This window comes from Nilaparvata lugens, chromosome 8 (assembly GCF_014356525.2).
Source record: "Nilaparvata lugens isolate BPH chromosome 8, ASM1435652v1, whole genome shotgun sequence".
Lineage (NCBI taxonomy): Eukaryota > Metazoa > Arthropoda > Insecta > Hemiptera > Delphacidae > Nilaparvata > Nilaparvata lugens.
In genome coordinates, this window is record NC_052511.1 from 48,722,068 (window position 1) to 48,740,641 (window position 18,574).

At 36.0% G+C, this 18,574-nt stretch overlaps 1 protein-coding gene across 1 annotated transcript in view; it reads left to right on the top strand.

Annotated features, from left to right (window-relative positions):
- The window catches only part of LOC111047193 (regulatory-associated protein of mTOR), a 101,094-nt gene that overhangs the window by 38,317 nt on the left and 44,203 nt on the right, over positions 1–18,574 (top strand). Inside the window, 7 exon segments of the mRNA XM_039435175.1 lie at positions 2,028–3,065; positions 8,733–9,132; positions 11,653–11,847; positions 13,703–13,777; positions 14,918–15,175; positions 15,990–16,136; positions 18,241–18,339. Of these exon segments, the coding sequence (XP_039291109.1) occupies positions 2,028–3,065; positions 8,733–9,132; positions 11,653–11,847; positions 13,703–13,777; positions 14,918–15,175; positions 15,990–16,136; positions 18,241–18,339 (2,212 nt within the window).

The window sequence follows — 18,574 nt, forward strand, 5'->3', positions numbered from 1 at the left end:
TTCATCCTAGGTCTACCTCTCCGTCTCTTTCCCTCCCTCCTAGCCTCCACCACTTCCTTTACTGGGCGACATTCTTGCATTCTTGTGAGGTGTCCAAACCATTTGAGTTGCCTTTCTTTTATGTCTTCCATCAGTGCTCTTCTTCCCACTTCTCCTCTCACTCTCTCATTTCGCCATCTATCATGTCTTGTCTTTCCTATTGCTCTTCTGTGGTACCTCATTTCTGCTGCAGTAACCTTGCTCCAGTGTTTCTTGAGGGTTACCCAGCTTTCACTGCCATAAATGAGAGTTGGAGCAAACACACAATTAAATATTCTTTTCTTTGTCGTCATATTTAACTCTCTTTTGCCAACCACGGTGCTGTTCAGCTGGAAATATACATTCATTGCTTTTTTCACTCTGTTTGCAATTTCTCTATCTAGTTTTCCATCTGCACATATAATTGCTCCCAGATACTCGTACTGGTCTACCTCATCCAGGGCCTTTCCTTTGCATGTTATCCTAAATTTGATAAATAATAAAATGTCCAAAAAATAGGTTATGTTCTTACTGAGGAAATTTTAAGTTCAATCTCTGTCCAAAAATATATATGAGCTAGAAATTTTGAATTTAGAATGATTAAAATACCAAATTAAAGTCAAATATTGCACTTTATATTACCACACTTTGGATAAATCAAGTTATTTCAGAATATTATGCTCTTCTTGATTATCCTACTTTCATGAATAAACCAAAGTAACCCTATGTAACCCGGTCAATAACTGTATAGGACATGAAAAGCCCTAGAATTTGAACCTCATTGATTAAAAGTAATATTTGTAGAAATTTTTAAAACATTTGAAGAATTTAGGTTATAATTCAGTAACCTGGACGGGACTGGTTATTATCCAGTTTTCATCAAGATTTTAATTTATTAAATGAGCTTCTTTATAATATTATAAGTGATTTATATTAATGACTCAACGATCATGTACTGACTGATAAAATAAAAATCTTATCTACAAATTGACTTGACCTCAATGTAGATCCAAATCCAAACAACAAAATGATAAAAGCACCAAGCCGAATGTGTGGATGAGGGAAGTTCGCCTTTTGCCAAACATTCGTCCATTTTGATGTGTGCAAAAGACCGACACTGAACGGGAAACGGCGAGCACGAATGTTCGCTGATTGCCGAATAGACAAACATCCATCCACACTACTCGTGATTTGGCGAGTATGCTCGGTGTTCGCAGAATGCCGCATGTCCGGAGCCGGCTGAAAAAACGAGCCCGAATGTTCGCTGCTTGCTGAATACCAAACATACATCCACACTACTCGCGATCCGGAGAGTCGCTGCTCGGTCTTTGCTGAATGACGCATGTCTGGAGCCGGCTTTAGGCCGGTTACAGAGCTCGACCGACCGTCAGTGCGTATGTACCATGCTGACCATACGCATCCATAAATCAGTTTACACATTCAGAGCTCGACCGACCGTCAGTGCGTATGCACCACCCTGACCATACGTATCCATACATCAGTTTTTTTTGACTCACAAAATGGATGCCTTTACAGATTGTTCAATTGCAGATTATTATCTTTGTAAACGAAAGACTTAGATATCAAGTTCACCCGATGGTCACCCAAAGAGCATTTCAAAGGGAATTTAGTACCATTATATACATCATTGCATGGGAATGAAGATACATTATACAACTACCTCAGAATTTCCATCAGAAATTTTGATGAGTTATTTCGAGCTTGTATCAAAAAATTCTTTATTCTTTATTAAAAAAAATAATGACAATCAAATTCATTCCAAAAAGCATATACAATATTGTTTCCTAATTTCTAATGTGTTCCCTATAGGCTATCACCATTGGGTATACATCATATGATGTACACTGTGCAACGAACAGGTTTACATGTTTAATTTCTACTAGTAGTTCGGTGAACAGTAGACCTCACGCAGTTATCATCAACATGTACCAGATTGAAACTATAGACATTATCTGGACTTATAGAGTTCACTAAGATTCATTTTACAGTATCTATTCAGCTTTCAATGCGACCGGTCGTTTCGGCAGCTCCGTAATCAGTGACCTTTGCCGCTGCGCGATAATTCCTAAGACGAACTTTTATTTACTTGAAAATCTCATCATGTCTCAGTGCTTCAAGTGTGAAATTGATTTTACAGAAAAAGAAATCTCAGCCGAGTGTAGCGAGTGTACTAATGTTTTTCATCCAAAGTGTACTAGACTTGAGTCAATTGAAAAGTTTAAAAAAATGAACACTCAAGCAAGAGCCGTGTGGAAATGTGATAGTTGTAAGCAGGACAAAAACAATCCAGGTCAGTCATCGGACATTAACTTGAAACAATTTTCCTCTGATATAGTAGAAAATTTACGAAAAGAAATAACCGATTTGAAAACATTCTTCACCTCGAAATTGGACGACCTACAAACAAAACTAGAATCTATCAACACCAAAACAGACACTATAAAAACACAAATAGACACTCTCACACAAGAACACAATAGCTTGAAACTCAACTTTAACAACCTCGAGAAAGAAAACTTGGAAAATAAAAAACATGTTCAGAGACTAGAGAAAGAAATACATGACTTGCAGCAATATACCAGGAAAGACAATGTTGAAATTGTAGGTATCCCCGAAACCCAGGGTGAGAATTTACTGGCCGTCATGGATGCCGTCGCAAAATCGTTGAATGTGGAGTTTAAAAAGGACGACCTATCCATTATCCATCGGATGCCAACCGCAAAAGGATCCACTTCCATAGTGGCTAAATTCTGCTCCAGACAGAAGAAGATGCAATGGATCACCGCTGCGCGTCATAAGAAAGGCATCAAAACAACCGATGTGTGCGACAAGCTGCCTCCTTCAAATGTCTATGTAAATGAACACCTCTCTCCCTACTACAAAGGACTACTAGGCAAAGCGAAAAATCTTAAAAAAGATAAAAAACTAGCCTATGTCTGGGTTCGTGACTGTAAAGTTTTCGTGAAAAAAACTGAAAGTTCTCGCACAAAAAGAATCATGAGCGATGAGGACTTAATAGTATTTCAGTAAAATGGGTGTTTATCAGTATTTTTACGAATATTAGCACAGTATTACATAAAATTAGTTTTCAGTAAAAATTTTCAATACTTCCATTAATATTCAAAATTTGCGCAGTAGGCTGGTTGTATTGATTTTTGATTTCTTAATTCGAAAATTTCCTTTTTTTATCACTTTTTTCTGCTTCTGAACGATTCTATTCTTACTTTTTTCTCCACTTTCTTACCTTATCTTATCTTTTTCTGCTTCTTTGTTTAATGAACAATAATTTTGATGATATTGATGATTCACTTATACATGGCAGCGTTAGAGATACAATTGAAATAGATGATTTCTTTTCATTCAATCCATTCATTTATAACAGTCAGGCAAATAAACTTTTTAATGTACTTCATATGAATATTCGAAGCATTGGTAGGAACTTCGATGAATTCCTTTATTATATTAGCAACATTAGTACTAGATTTCATATTATTGTTTTAACAGAGACATGGCTAGATGATTCAGCTGGATTTAATTTTAATATTGATGGTTATACTCCTATTAATAAAAGTAATGTGTTTACAAAGTGTGATGGTTTATGTGTGTTTGTAAGTAATGAGATAAAGTTTGATAGGATAGATGTCAATATAGAATCTGTTAACTTGATAGCTATAAAGTTTGAACTTGATAATAAATTGTATAGAGTACTAGCACTTTACAGATCACCGTCTCTAGATGTTAATGCTTTTCTTATCAGCCTCGACGCTTATCTTCGTACAGAGAGGTCTGATAATTATTCTACCATGATAATAGGCGACTTGAATATAAATATTATCAATAATGATTTTCAAAGTAACGAATATCTTAGTGTCTTGCAACTTAACGGTTACAAATCATTTATAAACAAAATAACACGTTCACATAATAATAGTAAAAGTTGCATTGATCATATATTTTTCAAATCTAAGTCAGTAGAGGAAAACGATGCGTTTGCAACCATTATAAAAACTGGTATAACTGACCATTATTGTATTTCTTTCCATTCAAAGCTCGGTTCCAACACTCATCAAAACCCTCCAAAAAATAAAAATACGCTAACAAAAATTAACTATGAAGGGCTAATGGATGACTTAGATAAGGAAAACTGGAATTTCATAGAAATGATCGATGGAAATAACATTGATGAAATGGTTGACGTTTTCATCGAAAAATTAGAATTTTATCTTAATAAATACACACAAAAAATTGAGCTTCCGCATAGGAAAAGACCATTAAAAAAGTGGATTACACCAAGCATGGTATGTGCGATGAGAAAGCGTGATAGAATGGCCAGTAAACTTAAAAATCAACCTTTTAATGTAACTCTAAAAGAGCAATATAGAAACTATAGAAATAACTTGAATACCTTGATCAGGAATGCTAAAGTAGAATACTTTAATAACAAATTTCAATTGTGCAGGGGTAATACAAAGCAAACTTGGGAAAATATCAGAGAGATTCTAGAAATTAAGAGAAAGTCTGATACTGAACCAAACGTTGATGTTGGAAGTTTCAACGAGTTTTTTGTCAATGTAGGAGAAAAATATGCAGCCAACCTGCGACAGAACATACTTAATCAAGAAGTTCCAACACCTTTATCCAATCCTCCTGTAAATAGTTTTTATTTATATCCTACAAATTCTGTTGAGATCGGCCACATCATAAATACTTTGAATAACAATGCATCCCCAGGTTTAGATGGATTTACAGGCCACTTTCTGAAACAAATTGCTCCCTATATTGTTAGACCTTTGGAAATTATAATAAATAGTTGCTTCAGTCATGGATACTTTCCAAAACGCTTTAAAATTGCTAGAATTATACTAATACATAAATCGGGTGATAAATCAAATCCAGCGAATTACAGGCCTATTAGTTTATTAAGTAACCTGTCAAAAATAATGGAAAGACTTTTAAAAAAGAGATTGATGGACTATTTGAATAAGCAGGACATCATAGCAGCGAATCAGTTCGGATTCCAGCCAGGGAAATCAACTAAGGATGCTGTTATGTTGTTAGCAGATTTAGTTAACAGGAACTTCAATAAAGGATCCAAAACAGTTGCAATATTTCTAGATTTAGCTAAAGCTTTTGATACCATACCTCACTTAACTTTGATAAATAAGCTTGATGGCTGTGGAATACGTGGACTGGCTAAAAAATTAATTTTGAATTACCTGGAGGATAGAATGCAAATTATGACCTTAAACAATAGAACAGATACACGCAAGCTGAAAAGCTATGGCCTACCTCAAGGTACAGTCTTATCTCCCTTATTGTTCCTAATCTATTTAAATGATCTCCTCAAATTGAATATTCCAAACACAACAAAAATATCTTTTGCTGATGACACAGCGTTAATATTCACAGGTGAGTCATGGAGGGAGGCATATGAGAATGCAAATAAAGGTTTAGCTCTGGCCAAGGCATGGTTTGATAATCACACTCTTACATTAAACTTGCTTAAAACTAAATTTATTGCTTTCTCCCCAACTTCGATCGGCGAGCCACCTCCTGATCTCTGTATTAGAATGCACGACCACAGAATCAATACCCCTATAGGTGAGACAAATTGTTTGTGTCAAAAAATAGAAAAAATAAATTCTATAAAATATTTAGGAGTAATGGTTGATTGCCACTTGAAGTGGAATTCTCATCTAGAGTATTTGATTTCCAAATTGAAATATCTGATATCGGTTTTCTACAAAATAAATTTATTGAATGATGTGAACATAATAAGAACCATCTATCATGCCTATGCTCATTCTTTGTTTCAGTATTGCATAGAGGTTTGGGGTGGTACTTTTGACTCCCATTTCAATAAAATTTTCGTTTTACAAAAACATATAATCAGGGCAGCCCTTGGGAAACCTAGACTTTACCCTAGTAAATGTCTCTTCATAGAATTTGGAGTTCATACACTGAGACAGGTTTTTGTAAAAAACATCATAATTCACATAAATAGAAATAGAGAATTATTAACCCTAAATACCAATCCCTATAACATTCGCCCTTCAGTAAACAATTCATTCAATTCATTCAATTCATTCAATTCATTCAATTCATTCAATTCATTCAATTCATTCAATTCATTCAATTCATTCAATTCATTCAATTCATTCAATTCATTCAATTCATTCAATTCATTCAATTCATTCAATTCATTCAATTCATTCAATTCATTCAATTCATTCAATTCATTCAATTCATTCAATTCATTCAATTCATTCAATTCATTCAATTCATTCAATTCATTCAATTCATTCAATTCATTCAATTCATTCAATTCATTCAATTCATTCAATTCATTCAATTCATTCAATTCATTCAATTCATTCAATTCATTCAATTCATTCAATTCATTCAATTCATTCAATTCATTCAATTCATTCAATTCATTCAATTCATTCAATTCATTCAATTCATTCAATTCATTCAATTCATTCAATTCATTCAATTCATTCAATTCATTCAATTCATTCAATTCATTCAATTCATTCAATTCATTCAATTCATTCAATTCATTCAATTCATTCAATTCATTCAATTCATTCAATTCATTCAATTCATTCAATTCATTCAATTCATTCAATTCATTCAATTCATTCAATTCATTCAATTCATTCAATTCATTCAATTCATTCAATTCATTCAATTCATTCAATTCATTCAATTCATTCAATTCATTCAATTCATTCATAACGTTCATGATGGGTGCGTGGGCGGTGCGACTGTGGTTCGATGGTGGTACGAGGGCGGTACGAGGGAGGAGCGTGCTCGGTGCTGGCTGGAAGCGCGAATATGTGTACGCAGCTTTAGGATACATGGAATATCTATGGAAAAGACAAGCGCGACTGACGTACACACTGACTGTCGATCGAGCTCTGTAACGGCCTTAAACGTGGTGTTAGCATATTGCCCTGAGATGATATCAATAATAAAACGAAGGAACAACCCTAACTCCAATAGATATCCAAATAATGACAATAATTACTTCAAATACATTTCTAGATTTTATTAAAATGTTTTGTTATATGTTTTGGTTTCTGATTAGAAACAGATCAAATCAATTTTAGTTACTGGTTAGAAACGATTCAATAGATTGAATTGCACTGTAGAAATTATGTTGCAGCATCATGCTGCGTTTACACCAAAGTTATTACAAATGTTAATGCTAATACAATGCTAATAATTTTTGTTGAAAACAACTATGCTATTATCACTAGTAGTTCTGTTGACAGTAGACCTCACGCAGTATTCTCATCCACAAGTACCTGATTGAAACTATAGACCTTATGGAAATACAGCAATAGACTGGCTTCTCCACACATCTGTGTAATCACTTGTCAGCTGATTTATGATGAATAATTCTATAGTATGATTTTTACTCTAATATTGGTGTATAAAGTTGGCTGCTTTTTCCTTTTATATTATCCTTGAAATGCAAAATTTCCAAAAACCTTGTATCTACGTCAACGCGAAATTAAAAAGGAACATACCTGTCAAATTTCATGAAAATCTATTACCACGTTTCGCCGTAAATGAGCAACATATAAACATTCAAACATTAAGAGAAATGCCAAACCGTCGACTTGAATCTTAGACCTCACTTCGTTCAGTCAATAACTTAATCCTTATAGATTCTAGATGGAACATAACTTGTCATACACATGATGAACATATGTGTTTGTCAGGTTCCATTCAATCTAATAGAATATATAAGGATTAAGTTATTAGCATTTTGTTAATAACTTTGGTGTAAACGCAGCTTTAGTGGATTCAATAGTTAGTCAAATACATTTTGAAAACTATTCCAATTGTTAATAATGGAGCCTCCTTCATACGCCAATATTAGAGTAAAAATCAGACTAGAATTATTCATCATGAATCAACTGTAGAGTGGATTATTGACCGAGCGAAGTAAGGTCTGAGATTCAAGTCGACGGTTTGGCATTTCTCTTAATGTTTAAATGTTTGTATGTTCATATGTATGATGAATAATTCTATAGTCTGATTTTTACTTTAATATTGGCGTATGAAGGAGGCTCCTTTTTCCTTTTATATATCCTTGAAATTAAAATTTCCAAAAACCTTGATACGTCGACGCGCAATTAAAAAAGGAACATACCTGTCAAATTTCATGAAAATCTATTACCGCGTTTCGCCGTAAATGCGCAACATATAAATATATAACATTTAAACATTGAGAGAAATGCCAAACCGTCGACTTGAATCTTGGACCTCACTTCGTTCGGTCAATTATATGAGACTGTGGTTTATAATTGCGCGAGGTATACTGTTCACAGAACTACTAGTAACTGATGGGATGATTGGTTGATGTGGAGTATGCAAGTACTGCGAAATATATATTTATGCCTATTCCTACCTTAGACTCATTCTCGCACACAGGCAGTAATGCCTCTGCGAGAGTAAATATTTCTTAATATAATTATATATTTGTATATCTGCTGTCATTTCTGTGGTGTTGACATTGTCTTATTTTTATTGTAAAGTGTATTCTTATTTTATGATGTAGGCTACCACTGTGATTGCTTGTACGACTTATGAAATAAATAACTTTTTGAATTGAATAGTATTTTGTTCTAAACTGATGTAAACAATTTGAATTTGAAATGAGCGATTGAGTGAATGAGTGAATCCGGGATCTCTTATTACCTCATGTTCCTTAATCATTGTTTCAATTTCTTTCCAGACCTGTTCCAAAAACTGTTCCGCCAAGATCTGTTGGTTGCCAGTTTGTTCCGCAACTTTCTGCTGGCTGAACGCATCATGCGCAGCTACGACTGCGCACCCGTTTCCTGGCCCCCACTTCCGCCCACTCACCAGCACCCCATGTGGCAGGCGTGGGATTTGGCCCTGGATTTGGCGCTGGCCCAGTTGCCCCAGCTGCTAGGGGGGGCCGAAGAGGGCGCGCCCCCAGTGGTGTTCAGGCATTCGCCCTTCTTCGAGCAGCAGTTGACCGCCTTCCAAGTGTGGTTGGAGCTGGGATCACAACACAGGAGTCCGCCCGAACAGCTGCCTATAGTGTTGCAGGTGAGTGATTGCAACGCGATAGCAACGCGACAAAGCAACTTGGGTTGCCGCTCTAGTGAGTAGAGTTACAAAAATCTTAGGAGTCCACCAGAATAGTTGCCTATAGTGTTGCAGGTGAGTGATTGCAACGCGATAGCAACGCGACAAAGCAACTTGGGTTGCCGCTCTAGTGAGTAGAGTTACAAAAATCTTAGGAGTCCACCAGAATAGTTGCCTATAGTGTTGCAGGTGAGTGATTGCAACGCGAAAACGCGATAGCAACGCGACAAAGCAACTTGGGTTGCCGCTCTAGTGAGTAGTGTTACAAATATCTTAGGAGTCCGCCTATAGTGTTGCAGGTGATGATGGATACTATAGAGAAGAGCTAGCATAAGAAGATATCCCATGGTATAGGACGTTTATGTTCTAAATTCCACTGTTAACTCAAGTCGATAGTCCTAGTACAGTACTTGTTTTTCGTGAAGCTATGAGATGCTCAATCAATCAATCTCTTTATTCAAGACATACAATGTATATTGCACATAATAATAATCAGTTTATTTCCATAACAAGCAAGATTACAAGATTAAAACCGTCAGTTTTTCCTAATCTCTAACATTTTTAAAAAACAAACATAGAAATACAGTACAAAGAAAAAGAGAGTTAAACAGTGAATCTATAAATTAAATAAATATAAAGAATTATTATAATATAGTAATATTTTATAATATACAATATCATATAATTAATATTAGTAATCACTAATACTATATATCGGCTTGTCTCCCAAGATCTTTCTTAATTGAGATTTTAATTGGTTGTCTTTCAGGGATTTGATGTGCTCTGGCAATTTATTGAAAAAATATGACCCCTTTAATAAATGGATCATTTTCTGTTAGTTTCTTATTTACCCTTATCTTGTGATAAATTTAGAGTTTCTTTTGTTCTTGCTATGTATTTCACTTGATTGACCGAGCGAAGTGAGGTCTAAGATTCAAGTCGACGGTTTGGCTTTTGTCTTAATGTTTATATGTTGCGCATTTTCGGCGAAACGCGGTAATAGATTTTCATGAAATTTCACAGGTATGTTCCTTTTTTAATTGCGCGTCGACGTATATACAAGGTTTTTGGAAATTGTGCATTTCAAGGATAATATGAAATGAAAAAGGAGCCTCCTTTCATACGCCAATATTAGAGTAAAAATCAGACTATAGAATTATTCATCATAAATCAGCTGACAAGTGATTACACAGATGTGTGGAGAAGCCAGTCTATTGTTATATTCCCATAAGGTCTATAGTTTCAATCAGGTACTTGTGGATGAGAATACTGCGTGAGGTCTACTGTTCACAGAACTACTAGTCTAATTGACCGAGCGAAATGAGGTCTAAGATTCAAGTCGACAGTTTTGCATTTCTTTTTATGTTCAAATGTTTATATGTTATGCATTTACAGCGAAACGCAGCAGTAGATTTTCATGAAATGTGACAGATATGTTCCTCTTTTAATTTCGCGTCGACGTATATATAAGGTTTTTTAAAATTTTGCATTTTAAGGATAATACAAAAAGAAAAGGAGATTCCTTCAAACACCAATATTACCGTAAAAATCAGACCATAGAATTATTCATCAGTCATAAATCAGCTGTCTAGTGGACTATAATACTACCCGTTCAAAATCGTCGAACATCTTGAAAATGTATCTTTCCATAAGCTGAGGCCATGATTCTAGTTTGGAGTTTGGAGTTATTGATAGAAACCATTTTTTTACATTTTTCTTTTTCAATCTGATGATTAGAATTGCAACAAATATTATTGAAAAGAATTTGATTTCTAAAATCATGAAAAGTGAGAAATGAAGTTTGTAGGAAATCAGCATTATGGTAGTTTATTTTGTTAATTTCAACCTACCGATTTTTCGCCAACACGACAACACAGAATGTTCTCTGATGGGTTGATTTGATTGGCGTATCGACGGCAGCCAGACCTGATAACAACGCTCACACTCACATTTCGGGACGACACGTCACGGTACGATAGGACAGAAAGCTCTATGTTTATTTAGGATTTTTTCTAGACATTTTAAATTGATAAATTATTTATTAATTTTTGAGAAAACAATAACAGGTCAATGTAACTTACTTGTTATTGAAATAATCTAGATTTTTAACAACATTTCAAGACTCTTCAATGTAATATGCCATGTTATAGTTTGCCTATGATCTACTATTACTATCCTATTCTATGATCTTATCCTACAGTCTACTTTTTTGTACTTCTTTATGTAAATACATTTTGAATGAAAAAGACTAAGAAATTGTCAAAAACCACAGATTTATTGATACTTAGAAAGACCGGTTTTGTTTATTACACCATTGTCAATCTCTGATAAACCAGTTTATGGTTAAACCAGTGTATGGTATTTAATCTGTGGTTTTTGACAATTTCTTAGTCTTTTTCATTCAATATGAATAATTACCACAATATCAACTTCTCAACTACACAAAAAGTAAATACATTTTATTTGATTTCGCTTTTTCAGGTCCTGCTGTCACAGGTTCACAGACTGCGCGCCCTGGAGCTTCTGGGCCGTTTTCTGGACCTGGGCGGCTGGGCAGTTAACCTGGCCCTGTCCGTTGGCATCTTCCCCTACGTCCTGAAGCTGCTTCAGTCTTCAGCCCGGGAACTACGACCTCTGCTGGTCTTCATCTGGGCCAAGATACTGGCCGTCGATACGGTAATAACACAATACATCGATATAGCTACCATAGTGAAAATCATTCAAAATTTGGAAGTTTTGTGTCAAATTATGGTATTGTGTATCAAGTTGAGATGTTACAGTATCATGTGTGGTGATACTGTATCATATTGTGGTGGAACTGTATCATTTATGGTGAATACGGTAATAACATTATACATCACTATCACAGTTCAATTAAATTATAGCATATATAGTTCACTCAATATAAGAATGTTATAGCCAGCATAGAGAAAATCATTCAAAATTTGGAAGTTTTATGTATCAAGTTGAGATGCTACTGTATCATGTGTGCTGATACTGTATCATATTGTGGTGGCACTGTATCATATGATGAATACGGTAATAACAGTATACATCACTATCACAGTTCAATTAAATTGTTATTAAACGAAAATCCAAATAAAATGTTGTAAATCACCCCGAAGACTTCTGATACTGCAAATATTGACTACAGGGTTAACAGCTAGATGGAAATTAGATGAGAGCTACTATCTTAAAAACTACTATTCCATCTGTAGAGTTCAATTTAGTGGAATTTGTACTTAAATTCGAGTGCTCAATAGAGTAATGTATCATATCAATATTACATGCATTTTATAGTAGCATAGAAAAATATAGCATAAGAAGATATCCCATGGTTGTGGAATTCATTCAAAGTTTGCAAGTTTTGTATCAAACTACGGTGTTGTGTATCAAGTTGAGATGATACTGTATCATGTGTGGTGATACTGTATCATATTATGGTGATACAGTATAATTTATGGTGAATACGGTAATAACAGAATACATCATCAATCTATCACAGTTCAATTTATTGGAATTTGTACTTAATTCGAGTGCTCAATAGAGTGATGAATCATATCAATAAATCGGACCGAAGAGAAAGGGAACATGTCAGAAATCAGAATTTTTCAGGGGAAGAAAAAACTTAATACAGATAGAAGTATTGATAATTTCAAGATTGTTTTTGTCATTAGGGTGCAAACTCTTTTAAGACAACAATTTTAATCCAGTATATGCACTTATATAAGATTCACCCCTTAAAATTGAGTTTTTTGTTAACTTCCTATTACTCATGATGATATTATAAATTATCACTCTTTAACTTTTACAATAAACACCTCAACCGAAAGCAATCCAACCTCAAAGCAACGCGTGAATCAAAGGTAGGTAACCTAACAATAGCATAAAAATCACAACTGACAAACAGTTAATTTTCGAATGTTCGGCGTTGAAAGGAAACATGTGTCATGACTAGTTCCCTTTCACTCCAGTACAGCAAAAATACGATATCTGTCTCTCATATAAAAAGAATGCTGACATGTTCGTTCCCTTTCAACTCCAATCGATGTATCCCATAGTAAACAACTCATTTCAACCATAAAAAAAAGAAAAATTTTGACATGTTCCCTTTCTCCTCAGGCCGATATTACATTCATCTTATAAGCTAGCATAGACAAAATTCAATGTAAATTAAATTTAAATATATTCATGCTATATTATAGCATAAGAAGATATCCCATGGTTTGTGGAAATCAAACAAAGTTTGGAAGTTTTGTATCAAATTACGGTGTTGTGTATCAAGTTGAGATGATACTGTATCATGTGTGTTGATACTATACAATATTGTGGTGATACTGTATCATTTATGGTGATCTTCCATGGTATAGGGCATTTATTTTATAAAATAAAAGGGTGATTGATGACTTTTATTATGTTTCAAAGCTTCTATTGTCTATTCCATATATTTTTGTAATTTTTAAATTATTTAAGCACGCTTCAGTTTCACTCAATACTCTAAATTAAATTTTTATTTTGTTTCTGATTTCAGACATGCCAAGCGGATCTCGTGCGTGATAATGGTCACAAGTATTTCCTCTCTGTTCTCCAAGACCCAGCTATGCCGGTATGTTATTATTAAGAACGTACAAAACGTAAGTTAAGCTAGATATTTACTGTGTGTATATCCTCATTCTCACTAATTATTTCTTCAATTTTTTAATAATCATCGCAATTCTTATAGAATTCTTCAGATAGAGCTTGTCACACCTAACCCCTTTTGATACCAATGCTCTTTGATGGATCTTGTTTCGCCTAACAAATTTTTGATTCAATCAACTATCAAGATGTCATGGAGAAGGCTAAGATTGCCATGCAGCAGCTCAATGGATGGTTTTATGATAATTCCTTGAAGCTTAATCTAAGCAAGACAAATTTTATTAAGTTCTCTATGAGAGGTAATGAGAATGATCCAGCTATATTGTGGGATGGGAGTGTCCTGCTACTGATAAGACAAAGTTTCTGGGGGATTGAATTGCAGGCAAACTTGAAGTGGGATGGTCACATAGAGAAACTCCAGAAAAGGCTTTACCATGCTCTCTTTGCTCTGAGGACTGTTAAGTCGAATTCAAATCTCAAGACAGCACTAAAGGTTTACCATGGGTATTTTCTTTCACTCATTAGATAAAGTATTTTGTTTTGGGGGGCTGGAAGAATTCATTTGAACACATACTTAAAAATGCAGAAAAAAGCACTTCGGATTTTGGACTATATTCTATAGTCTATACTATATTCAAGGCACTCCGACTACTTACAGTTCCAGCGATATACTTCCTTGAAGTTGTTTCGTTTGTGTTCAAAAACAAAAATATTTTTAATGCTAACCGAATTTGTCATACTTATGAAACACGAGGTAAAAATACAGGATTATTCTAGTTCCCTATCCATAGACTGACTCTTCTCGAAAAGGGACCGTATTATTCAGGACTCAAGTGTTTTAATTGCATTCCTGAGGATATAAGGCTGTGTAGCAGTTATAAGTTATTCGTATCAAAGATAATTAGGAGACTGGTAGAGGCTTGTCCTTATATCATTGAGGAGTGTTTTAGAGCATTCATGTGACTCGACCATTCAAAAAAGGACATGTTGTATGCCACTTGAGCACTGCTCAGAATTTGTGGCTTCACGCAACAAAAATATAATAATTCGTATGTTAACAAATAGAGCTTGTCACATCTAATAACAGTTTTGATTCCTATGCTTCCAGAGCGAACACCGCACCTTAGCCGCGTTTGTGATGGCCTGCGTAGTAAGCGACTACCGTCAAGGCCAGGAAGCAGCCCTGCAAGGCAGTCTGGTGAGTATCTGCCTCGAACAGCTGGGCGACTCCTGTTGTGGCCTGCGCCAATGGCTGGCCGTGTGCCTGGGGCGACTGTGGGCGCAGTACGACAAAGCCAGGTGGTGCGGAGTCCGCGATACCGCCCACGAGAAGTTGTATGTGCTGTTGAAGGATCCTGTGCCCGAGGTACGTTGTTTTTTCAAGTTTGATATCTGTTCTTCGTTTTGTTTGTTTCATTGTTTTCTCCTCCTTTTCCTCCTCTTCTTTTTCCTTATCCTTCTCCTCCTCCTCCTCCTCTCCTCCTCCTCCTCCTCCTCCTCCTCCTCCTCCTACTCAACATGTGTGTTGCAGAAAAAGAGGTTAGGTTAAGTTGGATTAGGTTTTAGCGTCTTCAGTTTCAAGCTTTCCCCTCATCTCACTACCCCCCCACTGTTCCCCCAACTCCTGCTTCTTCTTTTCCACCGTCACCTCCTACTCCACCCCTTCTCCACCTCCTCAATGGGCCATATGAATAAAGTTGAGCATTTGCTTATACTTCTAAAATATGGAGCATTTGCTTCATTTCGTATGAATAAACGTGAGCAAAACCTTTTGCTCATGCTCATCAAAAAAATAGTTTGAGCATTTGCTCAAAAGTAAAAGCTTATACTCAAAATTGTACGAATAAACTAGAGCATTTTCTCAATTTTTGAAGCAAATGCTCCAAAAAAGGCGAGTCTAGTCTAGAGCAGCTTATCACCTTTTGCTCATAGTAAAATGGCTCAACTAATTCGTATGAAGAAGAGGAAACTAGAGAGCAGCCCTAATTTTTTTCTAATTTTTATCTATATTTAAGAGTACCCCTAAAGAAAAAAAGACTTTTAATATAGATATGATAATTGATGAGAATATAGATTCTTGATGTACAATTTTCTCACAATAGGCCCTGAATCTTGTGAATGTAAGGTGTGTTTGTTATGTGTTGAGAGGTATGTTTAAGGTGTTTGTTGTGTGTTTTAAGGTGCGAGCAGCCGCAGTGTATGCACTGGGCACATTCATTAGTGCCGAGACGAAGGAGCGCACCGAACATGCCAACAACATAGACCAGAGCGTCGCCATCATGCTCATCAACACAGTCTCCAACGATATGTCGCCTCTCGTCAGAAAGGTCAGTCACATCACTACCAGATAACTAAATTATAATACAAGGTGCGCCAGAGAAACTTACTTATTCCTCAGCTCTACAGGTCTTTACAACCCTTGGCCTCCCTCACATAGCCTCTCCATCTGTCTCGATCCTCGGCCTGCCTCCTCCAGTTACGAACTCCAAGTGTCCTTAGATCGCGTTCCACATCATCCGTCCATCTATTTCTTGGTTGACCTTTTCTTCTTCTGTTATATATTTTCTCCTTCCATATACATTTCACCACTCTTCGATCTCCCATTCTCAACATATGCCCCATCCATCTTATTCTGCCAGCTTTTATCGACCGCAAAATGTCTTCATTGTTTAAGAGTTCCTCTATTTCAAAATTTCTTCTTCCTCTCCACAGACCATTCTCAGGGCCCAAGATTCTTCTCACCACATTTCTTTCAAAAACTCTCAGTCTTTGCATATCTCCAGCAGTAAGCACCCATGTTTCCGATCCGTAACACACCACAGGCTTCACCAATGCTTTGTATAATTCAAATTTGTAGATCTTGACAGCATTAGAGATTTGAATAACTTGATACTAGCATAGTATGCCCTGTTTCCCGCCTGTTGTTAATCTCTGCTGAGTTGTTGAATCTCTACTTGTCACAAGTGTTTCCAGAAAGACGAAATGTGTAGGGTCCAATCTTCATGTCTCTAGCATCTCTCCTACCTACTGCTGGTGACACTCTCCGGTATTTTGTCTTGGCCTCGTTTATAGATAATATATCCATTTATTCAACACAGTATATCATAATATAATAAACAGTTGAACATCGTCAAAGAAATATAGTCTAGAATAAGTTATTGAAAGAACCCTCACATCAATAAAATATAAAATTAGAGAACATAAAAACATATATGCCATACAGTAGGCCACTACATCAATCATGTATAGTATGAGTAATTTCTTATATTATTGTAAGGTTCCATTATCAAAAAACTCGTCAACACTATACCAAAAGAAAATACATCTTTTTTTAAACATCTGAGATTTCTACACTTGATTGCAGACGGCAGTGATTAAAGCGCTTGACTCCCATGTAACTAGGCTTCTTCTAAAAAAGCCTTAACCTATGTGAGACAACACACAAATTACCCTTGCTGTAATGTTGGTAAACATTACCTAGTGTTGGTAAACACGTGAGTTTGTTGAAATATTTGTTTTATTATCATACAGGTCTGTATAATAAGTAACCGGACTGCCCTCGGGAAATTTTTTATTGGCAAAATATGTACACTTTTTCTTTAGAAATCTTCAAAGTAGTTCCCATTGGTCGATAACACGCTGATACCGATTTTCCATCCCTGAACGCTCCCTGGAAGTCGGCAACCTCTATGCTGTCTAGAGCCCTCGTCGTAGCACGTTGAACGTTTTCCAGAGTCCCGAACCGCGTCCCCTCAAGTTGTCTCTTGATCTTGGGAACAAAAAAATGTCCGGTGGTGCCATATCCGGGCTGTAAGGAGCATGTGGCAACGTACCCTCGACTGTTTGGCCAACTGCTCGGTGACGAGCAGGCAGGTGTGCGACGGAGCATTGTCGTGATGGAGGATCCACGATGAATCGGCAATCCCCGGACGGACTCGATGAACCCAGGCGGTTAGTCGACGGAGCCCACCTCTCCGTTCACAAAGAGGTTGTGCCACACCCGCCAAACTGTAAACTGTATGTTAACAAGATTAATTGATAAATATAGAGGCAAGGCACAGTCAGAATACCCTGAGTTACGAAAGCTATCTCTACAAGATTGACCAAAATCAGTCCAGCAAGGCATCTAACAGCTTTTTTCTGTATGAGAAAAATTTTATAATTTGTTTTAACCGGCGCTACCCTAGAGTGAATGCCGTAAACCAAATACGATATATTAGTGAGTAGTATAAGTTTTTTCCAGTGCCAGGTGGAGTAATTTTGATTATAGTGCGTAACAAGAATATATTTTTTGAGATTTTACTAATGAGATACTCTATATGTGGCACGAAAGTGAGCTTGCTGTCCAGCAGCATTCCAAGTATCTTCACTAAATTCGAACTTTCTATATTCTATTGTGTTATTGATGGTATCTATTTCATGTCTTTACAGGAGCTGGTGGTCGCATTGCAATGGATGGTGCTGTCTTTTGAGAACTCGTTTCTATCGGTTGCACTACAGGAGTTGAGAGAAGGCGCCCAGTCGCTCATGGTAAGTTTTTAATATTATATGAAATCTGCTTTATAATCCAAAACTGTTCCCGATCCAACATAACAAAGTTCTTCATAATTATCAAGAGAAAAAACTGGTGTGGCGCACTCACACAACTTTCCTTGCCGTTATGAAAATTTTATCACCTGACGCTATGTTCCCGCGCATCTCCAGTCTACTATTCAAAGATCTAAGCCAGCTGGTGACAGGACTATAACGCTGCGCAGACACACGA